The following is a 27,045-nucleotide window of genomic DNA, read 5'->3' as shown; positions in this document are numbered from 1 at the left end:
CTTTATTAGAACCTCTAGCTGTAGAAATTGTTTCCCAGCCTTCTGTTTTCTGTCTAATTTGGAAGCATTGGTTTTATTAGTGCAAAAACCTTTTAAATTTAATATAGTCAAAATCATCCATTTTGCAATTTATAATGTACTCTTTTTCTTGTTTGGTCATAAATTTTTCCCCTTTCCATAGATCTGACAGTGTAATTCTTGATCAATTAATTGATCAATGGTATCACCTTTTATATCTAAATTCTATCCCCATTTTGACCAGGTGTAAGAGATGAGTCCGTGCCTAGTTTTTGCAATACTGTTTTCTAGTTTTTCCAACAATTTTTGTCAAATAGTGAGTTCTTTTCCCAGAGGCTGATGTCTTTGGGTTTGTCAAACAGTAGAGTTTTGTAGTCATTTACTATTTCTTTTGAACCTATTTTAAGCCACTGATCCATTTCTCTATTTCTTAATAACCAGTACCAGACAGTTTTGATGACTACTACTTTATATTAGTTTTAGATCTGGTACGCTTATCATTTCTTACAGAACAGTGTTCCATAACATTCATATACCATATGAATAGTTCAGCCATTCCCCAATCAGTGGGCATGCTATAAATATTTTTTGCCCATGTAGGTCCTTTTCCCCTTTTTGTGTTCTCTTTGGGATATACACTTCGCAGTGATACTACTGGATCGGAGGGTATGTGCTGCTTTATAGTCCTTTGGGCAGAATTCCAAATTGCTCTCCAGAATGGTTAAATCAATTCACAACTCCACCAGCAGTGCATTAGTGTCCCAGTTTTCTCACATCCTCTCCAGCATTGATTATTTTCCTTTTTTTATTTTGTCATTTTAGTCAATCTGATATGATAATGTACTCTTTTTCTTTCTTGGTCATAAAATTTTCCCCTTTCCATAGATCTGACAATCAATATTGATTAGAGCATTTTTTCATAAGACTATAGATAGTTTTAATTTCTTTGTCTGAAAAACTACCTGTTCGTATCCTTTGCCCATTTATCAGTTGGTGAATGACTTGTATTCTTTTAAATTCACACCAGTTCTCAAAATATTTTTGAAATGAGTCCTTTATTAGAAACAGTAACTGTAAAAATCATTTCCTGTCTTTCTTCATTTCTTCTAATCTTGGTTGCATTGGGTTTATTTGCACTAAAAATTTTTAATGTAATTGAAGTGTTTTGCAATTTGTTATAGTTCTCTCCTCTTTCCATATATCTTACAGCTAGACTATTCCTTGTTCTCCTAATTGATTTATAATATCACCCTTTATGTCTAAGTCCATTATCCATTTAAAAACCAACTGCAAATATTAAGATAACTTATGTTTATATATTGAGCTCATTGTTTCAGTAGTTTGTGAGTGAACGTACATTGGGAGGTATTGAATGGTATCAGTTTTAACTCTTTTCTTATAAATCAGGCTATATGACAAAGATGTTAATAGCACAGTGAAAAGATGGCTCATAAACTTCCCTTTGAAGGGCAAATAAAAGTTGTCAGTTTTAATTGTTGTTTCTGAAGGCAGCAAGAAGTATTATTGCAGAGGAAAATTGATTATTTTACTTTGCAGTACTCAAGTTTTATGCAAAAAGATCACAATGAAGAAAAAAAATAGATGATGGACAAAAACTCAACATTAACATAGACTTATCATTTTAAAAAATGTTTAGTATATATAGCTCAACTACTACATTGAGGAAATCAAGGAACTTAGGTACTGCCTGATCTAACAAACATTTGATTTCCTTACCAGAGAGGACCTGGTGGCAACACCACCAGTTTAGGATATAAACTCATTTATTAAATTATTTGGAAGCTGGAAGATTATGAACTGTCCTCATTATGAATAATGTGAAGCAGTGGAAGGAAAAACTTGCCAAGAGACTTAGCCAAATCATCCCAAAGGTATATAAGGATAATACAAAGGAGGAGAGCAAGCGTATGGAATTATGGATAAGATTTGTAATCATTTTTCTAACATTCTTTTTTTTAGTAGCATGTTCATAAAGATATCATAAACATGGAAGGTTTGTCAAAGCTTAAGAATGATAGATTCTTTTATGACTTTCTAGCATATAACTTTATCTGGAACATGGCAAATGTTTCTTCTCATTCATGTGACATGACAGTAAAAAAAATCTTAATTTTTACTAATCATTGTGCTTAGCTTGACTGTTCACCAAACTTTTGACTGTTTGCAAAAAAATTAATTTATTTCAGAAAATAAAAGATTTTCTACAATTGGGGTAGTATTAGCCAATAAGCACTAATTAAAAATCTGCTGGTGTGCTCTCATGGGAGATAAACAAGCAACTATAAATATATATGTTACATGTAGAGCAAAAAGAAAGTAATTAACAGAAAAAAAGGCACCTGAATTAAGAGGGATTGGGAAAGGCTTTGGTAGAAGAGTATGTGCCTAGTAATGATGTGGAAGAAGATTGAAAAATGGGTGGGTGTGGGTGTGTCTCTGTGTGTGGTCTGTGTGTTGTCTGTGTCTACATACACACACAATAGGGCCTGTTCCAGAGAAGTGGAACCTATTGTACATAGTTCATAATTCTCTGAACCACTATACCAGTTCATATCTCTTTTTCTATAAATCCTCCATAGATCATCTATACAATACACCAGAGACCTTCCTTCTTCCAATAACATTTTTACTGTTCTGTGGGTACCAGTGCAGCCTTCACATTGTCTTATGGCTATCTCTCATCCTCACTAGCCAACCAAACTCTAGGTTTAATTTCGTGAGTATTATCTTTTATACAGCATCTTGTGTGCAAGTCTTCACTAATAGTATGCTGCAGCTCACTTCTACCCATTAGGTGTCTCTCCATTTCCCTTTTGGTCTTTTTAGATATTGTGGTGTTCTACATCATAGGGAGAATGTTGGCATTAAAAAATGAGTTAAGTACTTATTAGAGAGAGAGATAGCAGGGATTTTTAACCACAAAGGACAGACAAGAAATAGAATGATAACAAATCAAATAAAAGTTTTCTGATAATGGGGGAGATGTGCATATTTTAGGTAGTAGAGAATGAGTGACTAGACAGGGAGAAAATATTAAAAAGTGATAAAGGGGAGATGCAGAAGGAGATTGGATGGAATGGGATCACATATACAGTGGGTCAGTTTTCCTTGGTAAAGGAATGGGGCCAATCTCATTGTGTGAGAGGGGTCAGTGGAGGAGGAGAGAGAGGGGTAGAAGTGCTAATAAAAGGATTGCCTTGCTACTGTGAGGGCATAGTAGAGGTTTTATAACAGGATTTGCATGCTTTTCTTCACCTTGATTCAGCAGCATGTGTAAGGGTGAAAGTGATTGAAGGCTGAGGCTTGACAAAGTCTAACTGCAGTATGTTAAGGGGGCCAGTGACTCAAGCAAAAAGGACAGGGTAGAATTACACTGATTCACCAAGGAATCAAGATGGGGAAGAGAAGAATAGCTGGTGCAAGGGAGATGACCTGGGAAAGAATGGAGTGGCTGAAGAATTGGAGGCCATGAGGTAGATGGAGAGTGTGCAGTTAAGGGAAAGCAGAGGGGGAGAGGTGGAAAGCCAATGTGCGATTTCAGAATTTTGGAACATGGAGCCGGAGGAAGACAAGATCATGGGTATGAGTCTTGTGACTAGGGGCTGGGAAAATGAGAAACTGAGAGGTTAGGGTATTTGAGGAATAGTATGTATATTGAATTCTCCTTTTTGAGGGTAGAAGTGGAATGAAGGGGAAAATTGTACCACTTATTAGAACTCTTTGAGGAAGGAAGGAGGGCTACCAACCTTCAGGTCTTTAAGACAAAAACTACCAATGTTTTGATCAGGTGATTGATGAGAGAACTTGAGTGATAGAAGTAAAAGGGAACCCCAACATGACAGTGTATTCTAACTCCTTGCATCAGAGAATGAACAAAAGTAAAATTAATGTAACTCTTAAGGTAATAGAAATTATTATGATTTTAATTATGGCAGCCAGTAGTAGAAAAATAATGAAAGTATCTTCCTCACCTAAATTAATCACTTTAAACACTTATTTTTAATATATATAAAGCTCCCAGTTTTGGGCCTCTTTCTGTTTTCTCTCCCACAACTTACTATTCCTATGTTGATGAGTCACAGGTTTGCCTTTCTGTCCCCAAACTCTCTGCTGACTTCCTATCTTGAGTCTCCCAATTGCCCTTAACTCCAATTACTCTTAGACATATTGAATTTCTCGTCCAGTAGACATCTTAAACTCAAATATCCACCAGAGTCAGACAGTATCAGAAGAGAGAAAAGGGTGTATTCAAAAGATGTTGTAAACTCTGCTGGCCTTGGCAACAGGGTGAAAGAAATGGAAGAGTCTAGGATGACTCCTGGGTTGTGAGCCTGAGGGACTCTGAGGATGGTGTTGCCCTCAAAAGTAATGGGTATTTAGGAGGGAGGAAGATTAGAGGGAAAAAATTCATTATTTCTTTCTTCCCAATTACTCCCTGATTCTCACCAGTCCTGAGACAGGAAATGGAGCTTCCTGTGCTCAGAAATCAAGTAGGACTTGCATTCTCCAACCCTCAGTGCCGATCTCTCGGTTCTCCTTTGCCATATGGCCAACCTCCCTCTTTATCTGATCTTATATTTTGTAATTAGTAAGTCATTGCCAGCAACATCCTGGTGTGTCTACGTAGAATCAGGAAGATCCCCAGCCCGATCCTGCCTCAGGTGCTACCGCTGTAACCGCAACTGGACCTCAGTTTCCTCTTGTTTACAGGGGCTTGAAGTCTGACCTCTGGAGTCCCTTTGAGCTCTAAAGCTGTGATCCCGTAGTAGGGACCATACTACCTTCTAAGTTCTTAAAGATTGTGGAGGAGGATGTGTCCTGAAATCACATCAACACAGATAGATGGTTTAAAAATGTGAGATTTTGTGTTGAAGATTTTCCAAATACAGTCTAGCCTCCTGTCCAGTCCTGGGCTCAACTTACTGTCCATTTTTAGTTTCTCTCCAAGGTTGAAACATGTGCAAACAGACACTCACATACACATGCAAATGCACACATGCAGACATGCATTCACATGTGCACACGTACAGGCACAGATACATACACACACATTGACTCAGTACAATCTGCATTGTGTCATATGTACTTAGAAGTATTAGGAAGATTTCACTGAAGGGAAATTGCTCTGCTGATATCCTTTTGGCAGCGTGTGATCTCCCTTTGTGCTTGATTTTAATAGAGGACTATTGCATATAATTATTTTGGAGTGCGTGTATATATATATACAAGCAGTTTTCCTAATTGGTTATTTCTTAATTTGAAAAGTATTCTTCTCCCTCTCCCTTCTTTTTTTATCAGGAAAGATTTTATATATTTCCAGTTTTACAATTTCCCCCTAATCTTGCCGCCCCCCCAGTCTGTTAGTCTTTACATTGTTTCCATTGTATACACTGATTTAAGTTGAAAGTGATTAGAGAGAAATCACATTCTTTTTTTAAATTTATTTTTTATTCTCATTTTGTACAAATGTTTTTTTACATTAATAAAATATTCTTGTTTACAAGTAAACAAAATACCCCTCCCCTCATGAATATAGAGTTGCTTGGGCGAAAAAAGTAAAGGGGAGAGAAAAAAAATTAAAATAAAAAAATAATAGTAATAATTGTAGGTATGGCCAGGTGGCACAATGGATGAAGCACCAGCCCTGGAGCCACGAGCACCCGAGTCCATATCCAGCCTGGTAAACCCAACAATCACCCAGCCGTGTGACATGCAAGCCACCGGATCCCCACTGCCCTGCAAAAACCAAAAGGAAGAAAAGAGACCCAAAATAAAATAAAATAGTAATAATAGTAGGGATGGCTGGGTGGCAGACAGAGCATTGGCCCTTGAGCCAGGAGCACCTGGGTCCAAATCTGGCCCCAGACACCCAAAGATCACCCTGCTATGTGGCCCCAGGCATCCCACCGAGCCCTACTTGCCCTGCACCCTCCCCCAAATAATAATAACAAAAAATGTGCTTCAGTCTTTGTTCCAACACCAACAACTCTGTCACGGGTGGATTACATTCTTTATGATAAGTCCATCACAAAAGTTACTTCCATATTTTTCCAACGTTGCCATTGCTGATCGCAACTCCCTCCTTTCTTATTTCTCCACTACCATGTACTCTATTTTCTCTCTCCTTTCACTCTGACTCTGCTGTAGGGTCGCTGAGTGGCGCAGCAGACAGATCCCTGGTCCTGGGGCCAAGAAGCCCTGAGCCCCCATACCACCCCTTAGGCTCAGAATCCACCTGGCCCTATGGTCCTGGGCAGGCCTTCCAATCCCAGCCCCCTTGCAAGAAGTAAAAAAGAAAATGTGTTATATCTGACCACTCTCCCCCCATGGTCCATCCTCTCCTCCTTTATTCACATCCCCACCCCTTCCCCTTGCTCTCCCCTCCTTCTTACTCCAGATGTCTATACCCAATTGAGTATATTTGCTGTTTCCTCTCCTAGCCATCTCTGATAAGAGCAAAGGTTCCCTCATTCCCCCTTGCCTCCCCCCTTCCATATCATTGCAATAGCTCCTTGTAATAAAAAAAAAAATCTTATGTGAAATACCTTGGACTATTCCCCCTCTCCTTTTTCTTTCTCCCATTCCATTTCCCTTTTTTTCTATTGACTCCATTTTTACACCATATTTTATCTTCGAATTCAGCTTTTGCCCGTGTTCCCTCTACCTGCTCTATTAACTGAGAAGGTTCATATGAATATTATTAGTATCATTTTTCTATATACATGCAGTTCATCCTCATTAAGTCCCTCATATTTCCCCCCTCTCCTCCAATCTCCATACTTCACCTGAGTCCTGTATCTGAAGATCAAACCTTCTGTTCAGCTCTGGCCATTCCAACAGGAACATTTGAAAGTCCCATCTTTTTCCCTGGAAGAGGACATTCAGCCTTGTTGGGTAGTTCATTCTTGGCTGCATTCTAAGCTCTTTTGCTTTCCAGTATATTATATTCCAAGCCCTACGAGCTTCCAATGTAGTTGCTGCTAAGTCCTGTGTGATCCTGACTGCAGCTCCACGATATTTGAACTTTGTCCTTCTGGCTGCTTGTAATATTTTCTCTTTGACTTGAGAGTTCTGGAATTTGGCTATAATATTCCTAGGGGTTGGTTTTTTGGGATCTCTTTCTCGGGGGTGGGGGGGGAGATCGGTAGATTCTCTCCATTTCTATTTTGCCCTCTGCTTCTAGAATATCAGGGCAATTTTCCTGTAGTAATTCTTTGAAAAATGATGTCAAGGCTCTTTTCCTGATCATGACATGGTATTCCAATAATTTTTAAATTATCTTTCCTAAGTCTGTTTTCCATATCAGTTGTTTTTTCAATGAGATATTTCACATTTTCTTCTAATTTTTAATTTTTTTTTTTGGTTTTTGAAGTATTGATTCCTGATTTCTGGTAAATTCATCAATCTCCCTGAATTCTATTCTTTGTCTGAAGGATTTGTTCTCCTCAGAGAGTTTTCTTATCTGTTTTTCCATCTGGCCAATTTTGCTTTTTAAAGCATAACTTTTTGAACTGTTTTATCCATTTGACCTAAGCTGGTTTTAGCATGCTATTTTCTTCAGCATTTTTTTGGATTTCCTTGACTAAGCTGCTGACTTCATTTTCATGTTTTTCCTGCATCTCTCTCCTTTCTTTTCCCAATTTTTCTTCCAACTCCCTCATTTGATTTTCAAAGTCTTCTTGGGCTCATTTGCAAAATATTTCTCAATGATCTTCCTCTTTTTTCTTTGCTTGCTCATTTTCCCAGCCTAAGCCTGTTTTTTGGGGTGCTTCCTGAGCTTTTTGGACACTCCCACGAGGGTCTCAGTGTGTGAGGCTCTGTCCTCCCTCCTGGTCTGTGAATGACCATAAGAGCCCCCCTCTGCCACGGGGCCGAGGTGGGGGGGGCACTGTTCTTCTATGTGGGGGCCTAGACTGCAATCAGGATCTGAATGTGTTCAGAGCCCCAGAGTCCTGTTCCAGTGGCAGAGAGGACAGAGCTCTGCAGTCTCTCTTCACTCCCCTCCCTCAGCTCAATGGGCTCATGCCCTGGGGGCTCTTGATTACCGGCTCTGCCTGCTTATGTTCCTGGATCTGGGCTGCAGAAAGACCAAGCTGCTCCCTGTGTGCCCTGAGGGCTGGGCTCCACGTGCTCGTTCTGGCAGAGGTCCCCCGCTGTTCCCCCACTTTGTGCTGGTGCTCCCCAGGAGACTCCCCCACTGCTGTGAGCCGCAGCTCCCACCGCCCTGGGGCTGCTTCCGGGAGGCTGAAGTTCCTTCACTCTGGGGGGCCACCCCTCTGATCCCGGGGAGCAGAGCCTTTCTGCTCTTTTCCAGGTTACCGTGAGTAGGAGAACTGCCTCATTATGTCCCTTTGTGGGTTCTGTCCCTCGAAAGTTTAGTTAGAGTCCTTAGCTTTTGAGTTTTATCAGAGAGCTCCTGAGACTCATCCCTTCTTCTTCGAGAAATCACATTCTTAAGGAAGAAAAATAAAGTGTAGGAGATAGCAAAATTGCATAAAAAGATAAGTGTTTTTGTTTAAGTTAAAAGTAAGTCTTTGGTCTATATTTAAACTCCACAATGCTTTCTCTGGATATAGATGGCACTCTCCATCACAGATAGTCCAAAATTGTCCCTGATTGTTGCACTGATAGAATGAGCAAGTCCATCAAGGTTGATCATCACTCCCATGTTGTTGTTAGGGTGTACAATGTTCTTCTGGTTCTGCTCATCTCACTCAGCATCAGTTCATGCAAATCCCTCCAGGCATCCCTGAATTCCCATCCCTCCTGGTTTCTAATAGAACAATAGTGTTCCATGACATACATATACCACAGTTTGCTAAGCCATTCCACAATTGAAGGACATTTACTTGATTTCGAATTCCTTGCCACCACAAACAGGGCTACTATGAATGTTTTTGTATAAGTGATGTTTTTGCCCTTTTTCATCATCATCTCTTCAGGGTATAGACCCAGTAGTGATATTGCTGGATCAAAGGGTATGCTCATTTTTGTTGCCCTTTGGGCGTAGTTCCAAATTTCTCTCCAGATGAGTTCACAGCTCCACCAACAATGTAATAGTGTCCCAGATTTCCCACAACCCTTCCAACAATGATCATTAGCCTTTCTGGTCATATTGGCCAATCCGAGAGGTGTGAGGTGGTACCTCAGAGAAGCTTTGATTTGCATTTCTCTAATAATCATTTAGAGCAATTTGTCATGACTATGGATTGCTTTGATTTCCACATCTGTAAATTTCCTTTTGCATATACTTTGACCACTTGTCAATTGGGGAATGGCTTTTTTTATTTTGAAAATTTGACTCAGTTCTCTGTATCCCTCCTCCCTTTCCTTCTTCCGGTCCTTCACTGAGCGCCTTCCAGTTGTCTTACAGGAAATTTTTCTAATATATAGGCACCCTGCCATCTTGCTCAAATTGAGTCATTCTGACTTTCTCACTCCAGGATTAGCAAAGTCTTGTTTCTTCCCAGGCCCCAGGGACTCTTAGTATTTCCTTTCCCCTGGAGAAGTGGAGCGACACCTTCCAACCTCTTCCCCAGTTCTCACCACTGGCACTTTTCCAACCTCTCTCTAGTCTCTACCACCATTGAAGTCATTTCAGTAGTCTGTAATTGCCTTCCCCATTCATGGCCAACTCCTCCCCCCATCCTATTTTGTTTGTGTGTGTTGTGTGTTGTGTGTTGTGTGTGTGTGTGTGTGCATCTACATGCTCATATTTTTATGTACATACAATTTGTATGAAGACCTTTTTTGGTTTTTATTTTGAAACCATTTTTAAGTTTGTTTTGGGGATCTCTGTGCTGTCTGTACTACATGGACCTGCTTTTTAGGTATCTTTTTATATAAAAGCAGCAATAACAACAACTACAAACTTCAGGAACAAAACAAAAAAATAACAAAGTCTCCTAAATAGTCTACAAGTATTTGTTCTCTTTTTGCTTATTTCTTAGTCTTTTTTTTAATACTTTTTTTGCTTTCCTCTGCCACTTTTACATTAAAATCACTTAATCTGAGTTGGTTTGGAGGAGCTTACTGATAGAATTTGTGATTTTTTACAAAGTTATATAACATTTCAAAATCATACGTCATAGCACTTCACGTCTATGCCAATAACCTTGAAGAATTGGACGAAAAGTTGCCTTGAAGATTTATCCCACCACAGCAGGAAATTATACTAATACATATTGGAAATAATTTACCACGAAATTTTTCAGTGCATTTGATTTTCTAGTTTTGTATTTTCTGTGTCCATATTATTTCATTGCATCTACATATTTCTGAAGTAATTATGGTTTTGATTAAAGTTGCTTAAAAAAGCTTTTGCATCCACTTGTAATTTAGTCTTTGCATAATCCTTAGTTTATTGTATTTGATCGACTTAGAAACATCATTTCTTTGACTTTTAAATTTTAAAAGATTGTCTGAATTTTAATACTTGATGTTTTATTTAGGTATGTTCCTCCTGAACAAGCCAAAGTCGTGGCATCTGTCCATGCTTCTATATCCGGGTCTTCTGCTAGTAGTACAAGCAGCACACCTGAGGTCAAACCACTTAAATCTCTTTTAGGAGAGACCACACCAGCCCTGCACTTGAATAAGGGCACACCCAGCCAAGTGAGTAGTCTTTATGGAAGTTTTTAATGATTTATTCTTTAAGGTAGAAATACTTATGACACAAGCATCATTCTTTTTCCTGTTATTGTTAATTAAAAGGTTACTAATGTTCATGTCTTAAGATTCATTTAAGCAGTTCTTATACATACTTACATATATAGGATTGAGGGCCATCATGTATAGATGTTTTTAACTTTTTGTCCTCTATATAGGAGATATAAAACCGCATCTAATTGCCTCAGAAATCAGTTGAAATAGAGTATAACTTTCATATGGCTATAGTAATTTTATTCCTTTTTTTTAGTTTTTTTTTGCAGGGCAATGGGGTTAAGTGGCTTGCCCAAGGCCACACAGCTAGGTAATTATTAAGTGTCTGAGGTCGGATTTGAACTCAGGTACTCCTAACTCCAGGGCCGGTGCTCTATCCACTGCACCACCTAGCCACCCCAGTAATTTTATTCTTGAAAGAAACTTTAAAATATTATGTTATTACCTTTTATGATCTTCAATTCCTTATTTAGTTAAGAATTCTCTATTAAGTCATAGTTGTAAAAGATGACCTCCTATTTTCTGAAATTCAAAAAAAGAGGTGATCTTTTATATTTAGGTCATGTGCTTGAGACTTGGTAAATAGTATAAATGCTTATGTAAATTTATTTTTTGCCAAACCTGTTTTTAAATAAGAATATTGACAGATCAGGAAAAAGATATTGAGTAGATAGTATGAATGAGACATAGGTCATTGTTCTCAATCTATTAATGAGGACCTGGATTCACTGGGTGGCGGTGGTGTTTAAGGGTCCAGTCCAGCTTCATGCTTAGGTTTCTAAAGTCATGGAGACATTTCTACAAAAAAGAAAAAAAAAACCCCATGATTCTTAGAATTTAGATTTGGTTTTGTTTGTTTTTTTAGTAACCATAAATGTCAACCTGAAATTGTATTTATAACCCTTCCATAGAGTCCTAGGATTTGGAATAGAAAGTGTCCTCAAAGACATCTGCTGTAAATTTTTATCAATGAGGAAGCAAACCTAGGGAAGGAAGGAACTTTTCTACTGTTGATCCATCAGCAAACTTTTATTAAATATCTTTGATATGCCTCACACTTAGGCTAAATGCTTAGGGTACAAAGAAAAAGATCAAAGGTAGTACTTGTACTTAGTGAACTTAAAATCTAGCATAGGAGAAGAATAATTGGGCAACAACTATGTACAAGCAAGATATGTCCAGGATAAATTGGAGGTCTTCGTAGAGAGAATATACTGGATTTAATAGGTATTGGAAAATATTTCTTTATTTCTTATTTCATTTATTTTTTCCAATTACATGCAAGGGGTAGTTTTCTACTTTCATCTTTTACTTTGTAAGTTTTTGAGTTCCACATTTTTTTACTGCCCTCTCATCCCTCCCTCCCTCCCTCCCCTTCCCCCTATGTCAGCAAACAGTCTTATATATACATGTACAATCGTGTTTAGCATATTTCCATATTACTCATCTTGTGAAAAAGGAATTAGAATTAAGCAGGGAAGTGGGGGGAACCATGAGAAAGAAAGAAAAAACATAAAAGCAGTTTTAAAAAGTGAACACAGTCTGCTTTGCTCTGCATTTAGATTCTATTTTTCTTTGGGTGTCCATCACAAGTCTTTTAGGATTGCCCTTGACCACTGAACAGCTGAGAAGAGTTGAGCCAATCTTGGCTAGTCGTCACACAATGTTGCTGTTAGGGTGTGCAATGTGCTCTGGTTCTGCTCACTTTACTTAGCATCGATTCATGCAAGTCTTTCCAGAATTTGGGCCATTCATGATTTCTTACAGAACAATAGTGCTTCATAACATTCCTCTACCAGAATTAGTTCAACCATTCCCCATTAGTCCATTGATGGGCATCCCCTCAATTTCCCAATTTTTTTTCACCTACAAAAAGAGATGCCATAAATACTCTTGTACATGTGTGTCTTCTCCCTCTTTTTATGATCTCTTCGGGATATAGATCTAGTGTGTATTTTTATTGCCCTTTGGGCATAGTTCTAAATTGCCCTCCAGAGTGATTGAATCATTGGGAAAGATTTCTTGAAGAAGGTAGAATTTTAACTGAGACTTGAATGAAGCCAAAAGTGAAGATGAGGAGGGCGAGAATTCTGGGTCAGTGGGACAGCCAGTGAAAATGAATGAGAAATATGGACTGTCTTTGTGAGGACCAGTATGAATTACTGAGTAAAGTTTAAGAAGACTGAAGTGGTAGGAGATGCAGTTTACAAAGGGCTTTGAAAGCCTGAGGGTTTTATTGAATAGAGTATTACATGATCAGATCAAGCTTTAGGAAGATTAATTTGACATATGAATGGAGGATAGACTGCAGTGAAGAGAGAATTGAAGCAGACAGACCACCAGTGGGTGATTTCAATAGTCCACAGGACTGGAGCAGTGTCAGAGGAGAGAAGGGACTCTATTTAAGAGATAGTAAGAAAATAAAACCAACTGACTTTGACACCAGATTGGATATGGAAGATGGGAGAGGGTGAACCTAGATGGAAGGCCTGGGAGAATGTGGTGGTACCTTTGACCCACTAATAGGAGTATTCAGAAGAGGGGAAACTGAGAAGAAAAGAGGATAAGTTCATTTTGGGGCCTGTCGAGTTTAAAATATTAACGATTCCTTATGTGTTATAGACAGTTGAAGACTTAAGACGACTTGCTAGTCAGGAGATAGGTTAGGGCTAGATAAGCAGATAAGAGAACTATCAAGCTAGAATATCTTTGGGAGCTGAGGGGCTTACTAAGTAAAGTGGAATATTGGGAGATGAGAAGAGTACCTAGCACAGAATCGTGTGGAACATTCTTGTCTGGGTGACTTGGACTAATAATCAAGCAAAGGAGAGAGTGGTCAGGGAGAGAGGGTAGGTTTTGCTGAGCAGAACTCTCTCTCTCTCTCTCTCTCTCTCTCTCTCTCTCTCTCTTTTAGGTTTTTGCAGGCAAATGGGGTTAAGTGGCTTGCCCAAGGCCACACAACTAGGTAATTACTAAGTGTCTGAGGCTGGATTTGAACCCAGGTGAGGCTGGATTTGAACCCAGGTACTCCTGACTCCAAGGCCAATGCTTTATCCACTGCGCCACCTAGCCACCCCGAAGAATTTTCTTTTTATTGAAGTACATTCTCAATTCCTCAGTGTAATCAGGGAGGGCACTTAATATGATGTTGTTTTTGATAGTCAAAAATTCCAAGGCTTTAAGACTTATATGGATTGATGCTGAGTGAAGTGAGCAGAACCAGAAGAACATTGTACATAGTGATAACACTGTGTAATGATCAGCTATGATAGACTTGGCTCTTTTCAGCAGTACAAACAACCATTTAAGACAATTCTGAAAGACTTGTGATGGAAAATAGAAAAAAAAACTCAAGAGGAACTCTAGAGAGGGGGGGAAAAGTCTTAGTCATCATCATCCTGCTTTTTTCCTTATGCAGAGTACAGCTTCAGAGATTATCTTTAGTATAATACTGTCCTGACTAAACTCAACCATATAGTATGGATTTATATATTGTGCTATAATAAATATTGTGCTATAATTGTATAATATTGTGCTATAATAATAATCTTTTGTGGTTGGAAAAAGCATTAAAAGTCTTGAGTCAGAAAGCTTTAATTCTGACTTTGTCACTCATTAGTTAATGATACTTCGGGTAACTATCTGTAGCTCATTTTACTCATCTGTCATTTTGTCAGTCACTGAGCCCACAAATTTTTACAAATGAATTGTAAAACCAAAGTGGGAAAATTTTGTTTCTTGATAGATTATTTTTGGCTATAATTAATGTGTAAGAGTGATTAAAACATCCATTTGGAATTACTTGGTCTTAAAAATATATATTAAATTTTATGGATGAGAGATGGCATCTAAAATTTTGGTAAAGCAAATTGAGATGATGTCTTCCTTTATAAGTGGTATTTTATTTATAGTCCCCCATTGTAGTTCGGTCTCAAGGACAGCAACAGCCAGAAAAGAAGCAGTTTGACCTCTTGAGTGACCTTGGCTCTGACATCTTTGCTGCTCCAACTCAGCAGGCAACTGCTACAGCAAATTTTGCTAACTTTGCACATTTCAACAGTCATACAGGTAAGATTTTTGTTTGATGATCTCTGTCTCAAAAATCTACTGACCTAAAGGAGTGTTGATTCTTGACTATATGGGCAATATAGGTAATTCACTGATTTCAGTGTACTCAAGATTGTGTCAATCATTCTAGTTCAAGGTTTAATTTGCTGGTTTGATAATTAAACAGTTTCATTAAACAAATCATGATTAAAATTTGGATTCTTATTTTAATGAATCTATTTTTAAAGGAAACTATAAGATAGTTGAAATGTAAAGAAACTATTTTTTATATTAACCATTGTTCAAGACTATTTTGTTGAAAGACTTTGTTGATGAATAGAAGGTCACAAACAATTAAATACATTTAACTTGAGATGGAAAATTAGGTGAAAATTTTCCTTTGTTAATGAATGTGAATAAGTCCCAAATCAAGACCAAAACAAAAAAGTGAATCTTTAAAATTTTTGATTCTGAAAATCTAGATGATAAGGGTTTTTTTTTTTGGCATAAAGTAACTTTTTTAGATTCTGGGCCCTAGTACCATAAATTGAATTAAGGGAAGGTCACCCTGTCTAACCTTAAGGTCCTTTTAATTTAGCCTATTTTTTTTTTTAGTTAGAGCTCCACAGCATCTCTTTTAGATACGTTTATCATGTTTGAGGGTACAGGGTTGCTGTCCTTATTTGTAAAGTAAATTCTGTGTCTTAAAAAGTGGATTGTATTTTAAAGTTTTTTTCCCCCCCTTGGCCTGATTCATTTATATAAGTTAATTTGGATGTTAAATGAAGAATATGTGTATATGGGTATGGACATATATGGGTATATATGGGTATGCATAGCATATTACATATAAATTTTACATGCAACAAGAGTAACTAATGAAACTAGTCCTTCTAGTCCCCCTCAGGCCTTGTGCTATATGCATGTTGTAGTCTTCTCAGAAATAATTTGCCTTGGATTTGATTCTAAATCTGAGTCATTGTGAGTCAATCTAAAATTCTTTTTTCTAGAAATACTTGCAAGCAATATGCTGTATTTTGTTTTATATTTTGGTTAGAACAGATGAAGTAATTGATGGATGACAAAGCTCTCATCACCAGTTTTTTCCCATATTTGTTTTTTGTTCATTTAATCATGTCATAAATAGATTGACCTAGCAAATGGATTAAAATTAGAATTGTCCACATCAATCTTTATATAAATATGCTTTCTTGCAGGAAACCATCAGCTTCTTTTTTTCAGATATTGGTTATTTTAGTAGTTCATGTATCAACACGCTTTTTTTATTTTGTCCTGGTAACATTTTAAAAACATTTTCATTAATCTTAATATGAGTGGTTAACATTTTAGTATATTTTTGCTTATAAACTATCATTTTTCTTATTTTTGAATCTCTCTCTCTCTTTTCCTTGCAACAAAGAATAAAAAGGGGGAAAGAAAAAAGCAGCCCAACAACCTCCCATATTTATGATTTCTATAGTAGATGCAATATTTTGCACCCATAGTTCCTTCATTTCTGCAGTTATTTGGCAGATGTAACTTATCCGAACTTCTTTCTAGAGCTAAGTTTACTGCAGACCCCATTTTTACAGTCCTATCTCGATTGAAAGTTGCAGAGAATGCAAGATTTGACTGCTAATTAAAGAGAAATAAACAACTCACAGCTTCACTAATAATGTATTACTTGGTTCATTAAGCTCTTTCCTCCTAACAACCTTGTGAACTCCATAGTACAAGTATGTTACATTCCCTACCCTAAAGGTAGATAAGGAAACTGAGACTCAGGTTGAGTGATTTTTGCCAGAGTCATATTAGCTGGGAAATTTCAGGGGCTAGATTCAATCCCGGCTTTCTTTCCAACTCTAGTCAGAAAGGAAGTTGACCACTGACTGGACTTAATAAAACAGAGATTCTCAACTTTGGTTCCCCTAACCTTTTTTTAAAAAAAATTGTGATCACTCTTTTTAGATTGGTTTCCTTTTATAGTCTTTGGTATTTTATTTTATGCATTTAATCACATGATTCTAAGATGGGGTCCCTAGGTTTTATGTCACGACTCACAACCTTTTTATTTTATGGCAAGAAACTTAGGCTTAGAGAACAGAAATCATTACCTTTGATCCTAGGTTAGTTAGAGCTAGAGCCTAGGTTTCTTGAACTCCTATCTATTGCTCTATTTTTTAGTCTAACATGATACTTTCGGACTCCAGGTGATTGTGTCATATTGTTAGGTGTACACACACACACACACACACACACACACACAGCCATAGAAGCATAATTTAAGGTAGAATTTTAAACTCTTAATTCCTGCTTATTAAGTCTCCTGTTAAAAGAAAAACAAAACAAAACAGAGTGGCTAATTTTTTTTTTTTTTTGAAATGCTTTGGGCCTTAGTCTCATGTATATCATGCCACTGCCTCATATTTAATTTGGTCATCACAGTAGTCCCTTTAAGGTAAGTTTTACCAAAAGTACAATCTGAAAAATTAATTAGTTGGAGAGGTAGGAATCTTCTTTCTTTCAACTCTTCCTCCTTTGAACACCAAAGAATTTTCAACTTAGAACTGAAATGTATTGTAAAGTTATTTAGGCCAACCCTGTTATTCAAACATCTGACTGAAACATTTTTTTGAGCACCATTTGTCAATTGGGAACTGAAATACCTTTATTTTCATAATTATTGGTTTGTTATGGCCCTAATCAAGTTACATTAGTAAATGAAAGACACATGCTAGTTTTATTTGTCATTCTGTAACTTCTAAGTTTTAGAAGAGCCTTTTTTTTTGCCATGAGTGTCTTGTGGTACATGTGCTGCACATTCTGCTGGGCTGTAGGCTCCCCTCTAGGAGCCCTTGTTCTCTTGGCAGCTACACCCTGAAGAAAAGGAAGAAGGTGGGGAGCCTTTATTGAACACTAGTAGCAAGGACCACTGAAGGCACAGTTTCTCACAGAGACTATCATGAAGGACAAATTGAAGAGGGCTCATTATGAAGGTGAAAAGAAAAATGGGTTAAGTACTGAAGATAGAGAGGCAGAGACCCTGGCTACCTCCACAGTTTATTTGCCACATGTCAATAACTTGTAAGATAAGGCAGTTGTTCAAAGGGGATTGATTGACTGATTGAGGATTAATGTTTGTTCTTCCTTCTTAAAGAGGATCATAACATAAGGGAACTGAGGCCCTAGCATGTACATGCATTGGAATTGAGTGAGGGGTTGGGGCCCTGGGTAAGTCTCTAGTCTCACTTTCTCCTCCAGAGCCATCTGGGTTGGATCAGGAAGACTGGAGAGGGCCTGGAAGAAGTGGGAAACCTTAGTCTTTTAAAGCTAGGTCTTTCCCAGGTCACAATTTGAGGCTACATCTCTTCAGTGATTAAGGTTAGGTAAGAGAGATGGAAAAAAGACCATGAATAATTACTCACCCGCCCCCCCCCCCCCCAATTAAACTGGGGGAAGATGGGGAGTGACTCTCAAGGTTTCAAAACAGTTTCTATTTATAGTCATTCTGAACCAATAGGAGCCCAAACAATGACCAAGTGGGCTTAGCCTGAGACCCCTTGTTGGTCAGGCCAGAGAATTAGAAGGTAATCTGTCAGGAAGGCTTCAGTGGCTAGAGGGATCTAGCCTTCCTTACTAAAAGAGATTTAAACTGAATCTAGAGGAGAAAGCTGGGACATAGGAAATAGTGTGTCACATATAAGGAATTGCAGGTAGGCCATTATTGCCAGACAGTTGTGTGGTAACAGTGTGGAGAAGAATAAAGAAAGAAACGTGCTTTAGAAATTTATCAATATTTATTTTATGGTATTGGTAGTTTGAAATCATAAATTGTATCCTGTGCTATTGCGGGCTATGTAGGAAGTCACAATATAGTTAAATATTTTCTCCTTTTTAAAAAAAGTAATTTAAATCATTTTATTTGTTGAAGGACATTAATGACATGACTAAGAAACAAATTTCATGTGTGACTCTTGAACGAAATGCACTAAGCAAAGTATTGTGACTCTTTCCTAGGGCAATTCCAAAAGTAGAAAAGAGGGCTAAGGTTTCTGAAGAAAAAGAAAAAAAGAAAAGCAGAAGTCGGTTAAAAAAATAATAATAACCAGTATCTTCTCCACTATCCTCTAAGTCCAAGAGTTCTTCTCTCACTAAGTCCAAGAGTACTTCTCTCAGAAGCTTTATCCCAGAAATCTTCAAAAGAAGATTCTTCTCTCTTCATTATTTTTCTCCTTGGCAGCACATTTATGCATAGGATTTCTCTTAATCAGTATCTTTAGCTTCTGTATCAGATGGAGGACCCATCCCATGCCTTGACCATTTCTTATTCTACTTTCTTGCAGCATATCTTCATTTTGAGGAAAATTAATTTGTTCTTCTGAGTTTAAGTAGATATTTTAAAATTTCTGCTGTTTTTAATTTTTAATATTAGTATCCATTAATCTTAATAATTGTTTGACAGTAAATAGCAATATTATTATGCTGAAATCAATTATAATTTATATAATTGGGATGACCACCACAGAAATGTGACCATCTTGCCAATATTTTTATTACTTGGTGTTTTGATTAAATAGATGTGAACTCTTTTAAAATATCTTCATGTTTGCTTTATCATTATGTTTGAAATTCTATCTTCTGAATTTCATATAATTTCCATATCAGTTTTACGGTAAAGCAGACATGTTGCCTATTTTTCACTAAGGGACTTAACCTCATAGAAAATTTCTAAAATTTCTTTGGGCAAAATTGCATAAATTTTGGACCTTTAAGAATTACTTTATGCTCTGGTGTATAATTGATTTTATAATGTAATGTAAATTGTGGTTCACACAAAGGTTTTCCCAAATATCCTAAGTTCATTTGTCATCTGTTTCTTTTTGTTTTCTCTTTTCCATAGTCATTAATATGTCTTGTTCCTTGCCATTTACAGCTCAGAATTCTGCAAATGCAGATTTTGCAAACTTTGATGCATTTGGACAGTCTAGTGGTTCGAGTAATTTTGGAGGTTTCCCCACAGCAAGTCACTCTCCTTTTCAGCCCCAGCCTACAGGTAGAGCTATATAGCGTTATGCTTTACTATTTGTTTTCTTTTTAGATAAAAAAATCTCTCAATGTAAATTTTTTAAAAAAAGTCAAGCTCATTTTGCCTAATTACCTGACTTAACACAATCCTGCCTTATGCAGCTCTGGGGAAACCTAAAATGAATAGTTTTTTCCGATTCTTTTTTTCTTTTCCTGTGCTTTTATAAATCATAATCCATAGAATATTGTTTACTTTTTTTCCTACACATCAAGGCTGTTAAAACTTTACTCTACCAGGGCGGCTAGGTGGCGCAGTGGATAAAGCACCAGCCCTGGAGTCAGGAGTACCTGGGTTCAAATCTGGTCTCAGACACTTAATAATTACCTAGCTGTGTGGCCTTGGGCAAGCCACTTTAACCCCATTTGCCTTGCAAAAACCTAAAAAAAAAAAAAAACCAAAAAAAAAAACCTTTTTACCTATTGAAACTTTCATATAAAAGGTTTTTTGGTTTAATTTTGTTTTATTATTTTTTTGACGTGGTTGATTCATGTCTCTGTAAGTGAAATTAGATAACTTCTTCTTTTTGTGCCATAAGAAACAAATTTAATTTCAATTATCCAAGACAGATATATTAGAAAACAAAAGATTTACGTTGACTTATTTGGCAAAAAACTTTGTGTGTAGGAATTGGTTTTGAAATTCTTAATTCCTTTCTCAAATTCTTATTTTTAAAATTCGTTTAACTATTGTTGTTTGCCTAAATCTTTGGTTTACTGCCTTCCTTTCAACTTTGTGTATTGTGTTAAAGCATTTTCTTTTAATTTTATTTTTCCATTCTCCCTTCCCTCTTTTATAATGTCACTCCAAATTATTTCTGGCCATCCAGCATTTAGAATGCTTTCATCCAGCTGCAGTTATGGGGAATTTACTTCAGCTTTTCCTCTCCAGGCTGTCCACAGTAAGTTCTAACATCATGTAGGAAGTCTAGCTTGTGTTTTGTGTTGTATTACATTAATATTTCATTTATTTAGTTTTAATTCTCAATTCATTGCTCAGTTCATCTTATAAAAATTAAATTTCACATTCTAAATTTTATTCAGCCCATTACCATATTACTAACTTCAGTTGGGGAATACCATAATATATCTACAGGAAAATAGGTATGGCAAAATTTTTATGAGAACCAAATACTATTTATTTAGGTGGGAGTAGGAGTGTTTTAAGGATTATAAAATAGCTCTTTGAAATAGATTTTTTTTTAATAGCTGAAAGAAGGATGTTCTAGGAGAAAATTTTTGGGGATCAGAGATTTTAGAGCTGAGAAACTGATCTAAGGCCAAGTCCAATCCCTAATCATCTTATAGATGAGGAAATTGAGACCTGGACAGGTTTTGTTTTAAGTGCCTTACCCCAAGTCCCATAAAGGTTAGGTGCCCAATTGTCAAAGACCTAAAAATGTCTTAGCTGGCAGGTAACAACTTATAATTTAAAGTCTAAATGAAAACTGGAAAGGGTCCATGATTTCAGCCAATGTTCCCATTCATTTCTTACCTGAGCAGTCCCCAAGGACTTGGTTTGTGAGGGTTTCCTTATGAACTTTACTACTCCAGTTTTGCTAGCAGGGAGTTTCCCTTGCCCCCTTTTCTCCAATAGCCTGGAAACAGTATAGAACCTTTATTGTTGGTGATTTTAAAAGTTTTTATTACTAAGCACCAAGACCTGTGATTACATTTGTGTAAGGAGCACTTTCCTTGCAAGTTAGATTTGTAGAGAATTGCCTGGAGATGGATTTGACTTACAGCAAAAAGCATAGTGACTAAAATTTTTAAAAAGCAAAAGTTAGCAAGTTATGTGTGTTGATTCTGTGGACCAAGGACCAAGAAATGGGAATTTTCCTGTACTGATTCCTTTCTTCCAGATAAATTGTCCTTGAAGGCATTGTTCCTACATTTCTCAAGTTTTTTGGCAGGTGTCTCTACCTTTTTAAAACCCGCTTATTAAAATTTTAGCTATGGTTGTGGAAGTCCCAGCCAACTTTAAAGCAACTTTAAGGGAGTTCTGCACTTAAACCTAAGCTCCCAAGATAAGAAGATATCATTCCTGAACAGTCCTTGAGCTTTAGCCTTTCTGTACTTTGGCAATTCTTGTTTTTCCTGGAAATCTCAATCCCTTTCCTATTTTTTCTTCTTTGTTTTTCCTCTATTTTTTCTTCCTTTTCTTTCCTTCGATATCTCTAATTTACCTTTCTCTTTCCCACTTCTCCCCCCCCCCTTTTTTCTTCTCCTTTGTCTCTGCTTTTTTTCCCTTCTATTTTTCTCATTTTTCTGTTACTGCTTCTCTTCACTTCCCCCCCTTTTCATTCCATTGAATCCTGAAATTTCTGTTCAACTCATTGAAGCATATATGTAAGCTACATATGATTGTTTCTGCTCCTTTTTGGGTAAATTAGCTATTCAACTCTATAGGATTTGGACTCCTGTTGAAGGTCATGTAGTTCTAGAAGCATATGGTCAAAGCTACCATGATTCTTAACAAGATTCCATGTTGCTTTTTGTCATAACTTTGCTTTTTCTTTCCCCAAGCCCCTTCCCCTGCCTCATTTAAATGGATAGATAACAATTTAAATTGGCAAATTCCCACTAAATTCCTGTTTCTGGTATTCTTTTTGATCCATTCACTGATTTTATTTTGGAACAAGAGATTTTCAGTTTCTGTCATAACTGCTTGCCCTATTCTCTAGTCCTCACACAACCTTCCCATGGGTTCCATTTTCTCTCTTTTCAGGAAAGAAAAAAAATAACAGCAAATAATATAAAAATTTTCTTTAAACCACCATCACTAAGACACAATTGTAAATAATTTATTTCAAAATTTCTAATTTATAAATATATTTTAATTTTTTCCTGAAAGGAGGAATACTTTCTTCCCTTTTTAGAAATATAGGCTTGTTAATTCATTTTTTTTTTTGCTTTCTTGTTTTTAAGTTGAATTGACTGGATATAATGCAATGAATCAACCAAACTACTTCAGAATGATTTGAAATCTAAGGATGAATGGAATATATGAGTATTATGAATTATATAAGTATATTGTCAAATGTCCAGACCTTTGACAATCCAGTAAATTAGACTTTCATTGAGGGTTTGTTCTATACTTCTATCAACATAAATAAATATGTTATTAATGTTTATAGTTTTTGCTTTTTTCAAATGGGAAGTGATATTGACAAGGGCAGTTTTTAAACTTTTTCATCTCAGGGACTTTTTATGTTTTTAACTGTTACTGAGGATCTCTCAGAGAACTTTTATGTGGGATGTAGATAATTGCTATTTAGTTAAAATGTCTTGATACTGTTAGGAAATTAATTTTGACTTCTTGGACCCCAACTTGTCGAAAGTCATACAGTTAGTATTTATTAGAGGCAGAACTTGAAAACAGGTCTTCCTAAGGCCCACTCTGCTCTTTTTGCACTGTGGTATGCTGCCTCTTATGTGTTTGTGTGCATCTGTACCTCCATAATGTATATATACATTTGTGTGCTATATGTATAAACTATACACACACACACATACACACACACACACACATATGTATATATATCATAGACTTAAGACCCTTCTCCTCCTGTAGCTTGCTTTTGTTCTCAGTCTTGCAGTACATTGTACATCAGAATAATTTACATGAAATTTAGCATTTGTACCTCTACAATCTAAGAAGAGCAAATAATTCTGGGTCCATCTTTTGTTTAATTGACTAAGTATTTGTTTAAACTGTGTCTGCCTGAAGTTCACAAAGAATTTTAACTTTCAAGTGGTATATTTTACTTTTTTTCAAATCCATAGTTTTGAGAACTAAAAAAAATCTATATTTAGTACAGTTGATGAATAGAAAGGTCTTCTATAAATAATGTCACTGCTTAGGTAGCACCTTGATTTTAGTAACTTAAAAGAAAGGAGAAGTTAGGGTGGATATATCTACCCTTCATTTTATGAACACCTGAAAATTAAGATGTACAGAATATTTAAAAGTCATGTTAAGAAGATTTAAAATCATTTCCACTTAGTAAGACAATATTAAGGTTACAATAAGATAAGCAATTATATTGTCATATCTAAGAATATTGGGGAAAGATCATATAAAATATAAGTATTTTTATTTCATTACAGGTGGAAGTGTGGGATCAGTAAATGCTAATTTTGCCCATTTTGATAACTTCCCCAAATCCTCCAGTGCTGATTTTGGAGCCTTCAATTCTTCCCAGAGCCATCAAACTGCAACAGCCATCAATAAAGTTGTAACGAAAAAAGCTAATCTTCAGACAACTGACAAATATGCGGCACTTGCTAATTTAGACAATATCTTCAGTACTGGGCAAGGTACTAAGCTTAAAAAAAATTCCCAAAGGCCATATTGTTGTAAATGCAAATGTACTCATTAAATTTCAGGATTATACCTTATTTTTGAAAAAGGCAAGGTTTAGCTTGCTAAAAATTTTGAGGTAATTTTGAAATTTTACCTGAGAAATTTTATAGCAAAGACATCTTAATAGACTCTTAAGCTTTCTTTGAAAATTTAGCACATTTCATATAGAATCATTGGTCATTTTTCTTAGTTTATATTTGATTCATTCTCATTGTATAAGAGGTTATCTTTTCACATGTTTAAATAATTGAAGGGAAAAACCATCAGAGATTCATAATTGGAGAGTCCCAGGGCTTGAAGACTAGCTAAACAGCAGTAATGTTGATGTTCTTTTAATTGTTTTCATGGCTTTGTCAGACGCACTATAGTAACCACGAACAGAATTGGAGCAATTAGATGAATGTCATTAGAGTACAAACTGTACTGAGTCTCTTGTACTGAAGTGCAAATAAACCATGCTTCCAAATTCCCAAGTCAGAGTAGCTCTGATTTAAGAAGTGCCTGGCAGTAGCATTACTGATTGAAAACATTAGCAAAAACTACAAAAGACATCTTGTTTTTGCTTTTCAACTATTCTTGAGATGACATCCTGAAAGAAGTTTTACCCCAAATATGTTAGTCTGAAGGGTACATTCTACAATCTTATGTCTCTCAATCTGTTTAAATCAATATCTAAACTTATTAGTTAATAAAGTAATTTTTAAACATCTTTCTAATCTTAATTTTACTTCAGTTTTTTTAGCACTTTGAAAGATATGCCACTTTGAGTAAATTTAGAATTTTAAAAATTTATTTGTAGTGTAATGCTTTTTTTTTGAGAATTTGCTAAACTTTCCATTATGTATCTTTTAAAATCTTATTTCTAAAGTAAACATATTTGCATATAGAATTGTAAAGAAGGTTTTTATCTAAACATATGACTATTCTTTGTTCAGATGGTATTCCAGAAGCTATTTAAATCTTATACAATCATATCCATAGGTACTGGAAATCTGTTATCTTCAAGTAATTTGCAAAGGTATTCCTATTTAATATTGATTTTGAAGAGAGCACAGCTTCTGTGTAACTACTTGAGAGCCCTTTGGTCAGATATTTTCAAACAAACATCAATAGAACAAATAGTCTTCCTTAAATGTTATTAACCTAAGCCAAAATCTCTTGACTGAAGAAAAAGTTAATTTATAAACTATTTGCTTACAAACCTGAAGTTTTAAGAGAAAATACCTTCTGGGAATTAAAATATTCAGGAAATCCTGGCCCAAAATGACACTAACTTGCTTTGTTTATAAAGAGTTAAACTGATGAATACTATAGCACTGCTTCTTATATATATATATATCATCCCAAATAGAAGGCAGTTTCTGATGTAATAATTGCATTTTATGAACTACTTTTCTGATCAAATCTTAACATTCATAAAGTACTTTCTTGTTTTAAATATGATTTTTTTAAAATAATTACTGCAGTTAGTCTAAGGGGCAAAATTTTTCTCAAGGGATTAAGGGAAATGGAATATTTAGTCCATTGTCCCTCCCTCATTTTACTGAAGAGAAAAATGAAGTCTAAAGACATTAAGTGACTATAAGCAGTTAATTACAGAACTGGAATTTGAATTCAAAGCCACTAATTTCAGATGCAGTACTTTTTCCAACTACAAAATGAAAGTTAATATAAAATGTGAAATTAATAGAACTTGGCTTTATATCTAATGCTTTAGAAATTCATCCATCCAGTGAGGTGTTTTGCATGTATATGTATACCATTGGTCCACATATTTTGTGTGTGTTTGTGTGTGTGTGTGTGTGTGTGTGTGTGTGTTTATATACAGAGCCAGACACACATAGACATGCACACAAGTTGTTGTAGACACATGTTGTATGATCTTTTATGGAAAGTCTGCCTTGGGGAGAATTTCTGAGGTTAATATTTAAATTTGTCAACAGTATGCTATTCATAGAAATGCTTTACATTGCTTAGTTTTAATTGCATAATGCCAGATTTTACAAGCTGATTGTGACTGACCTTTCATGCTTATTTTTTTCATTTACTACGTTCCTACTGTGTAACAGTAGTTTTATGTTTGTATAGCATTTATGTTTAACCAGATCCCACCTTTTTTATTCAACCAACAAATATTTTTTCCAAAAATCTACATACCAAGCCAAACTGTTCATTTTATTGGCACATGAAGGAAGTTTCTTTGTTATTGCAAGTGTAGTTTCCTTTTTAAGCAAGATATTTTAAAAAATTTTTTTAAATTTTAGGTGGTGACCAGGGAAGTGGCTTCGGCACAGTAGTTAAAGCTCCACCAGGTGCTTCTGTTTCAACGCCGATTCAGTCAAGTATGTCATCGGACAAATACGCGGCCCTAGCAGAATTAGACAGTGTTTTCAGTTCAACAGCAACCTCTAGTAATGCATATACTTCCACCAGTAATGTTAGCAGGTACTTTTTTTTATTTTAAAGTTACATTTCAATTCTCTGTGTCAGATTCTTTTGGAACATTGCCAGGCAATGATGTGTAGGGACTGAAGAGAACAGGACCAAAATTATAGAGATGGGAAAAGGATAGGGAACTAGGGAAGGGGACTTAAGAGAAGCTGAAGTAGAGCAGGAAAGCATAGGGTCTCTGAAGTTCAGGGAAGAAAGGAGCTCTAGCAGGAGGAGGGGTTGGTTTGTCAAAAGTTACAATGATGAAATGGAGTTATCAGACTGAAAACTGATAGAATAGTTTGAATGCTGGCAGAAACTCAGATGCACAATATTGAAGGAGAAAAGAGGAGAAAAGAGAACCTGTGTCCAGTGAAAAATGGAAGCTTGTGGATATGGGCAACTTTATCAGAAGTTTT

The 27,045-nt window shown here is 36.2% G+C and overlaps 1 protein-coding gene across 4 annotated transcripts in view; it reads left to right on the top strand.

Moving 5' to 3' along the window:
• Nucleotides 1–27,045, top strand: part of AGFG1 (ArfGAP with FG repeats 1) — a 124,932-nt gene that overhangs the window by 79,926 nt on the left and 17,961 nt on the right. For 2 of the 4 annotated variants that reach the window (XM_074191225.1, XM_074191224.1), the window contains exons 4-8: nt 10,491–10,653; nt 14,613–14,769; nt 19,682–19,801; nt 23,941–24,150; nt 26,461–26,641. In XM_074191225.1, the coding sequence (XP_074047326.1) occupies nt 10,491–10,653; nt 14,613–14,769; nt 19,682–19,801; nt 23,941–24,150; nt 26,461–26,641 (831 nt within the window). Of the gene's footprint in view, nt 1–10,490; nt 10,654–14,612; nt 14,770–19,681; nt 19,802–20,660; nt 20,733–23,940; nt 24,151–26,460; nt 26,642–27,045 lie in introns of all 4 variants that reach the window. The other 2 variants (XM_074191223.1, XM_074191226.1) reach the window with 2 other exon arrangements.

The sequence above is a fragment of the Macrotis lagotis genome, chromosome 6 (genome assembly GCF_037893015.1).
Source record: "Macrotis lagotis isolate mMagLag1 chromosome 6, bilby.v1.9.chrom.fasta, whole genome shotgun sequence".
Lineage (NCBI taxonomy): Eukaryota > Metazoa > Chordata > Mammalia > Peramelemorphia > Peramelidae > Macrotis > Macrotis lagotis.
This window is presented reverse-complemented; position numbering and strand designations above follow the sequence as displayed.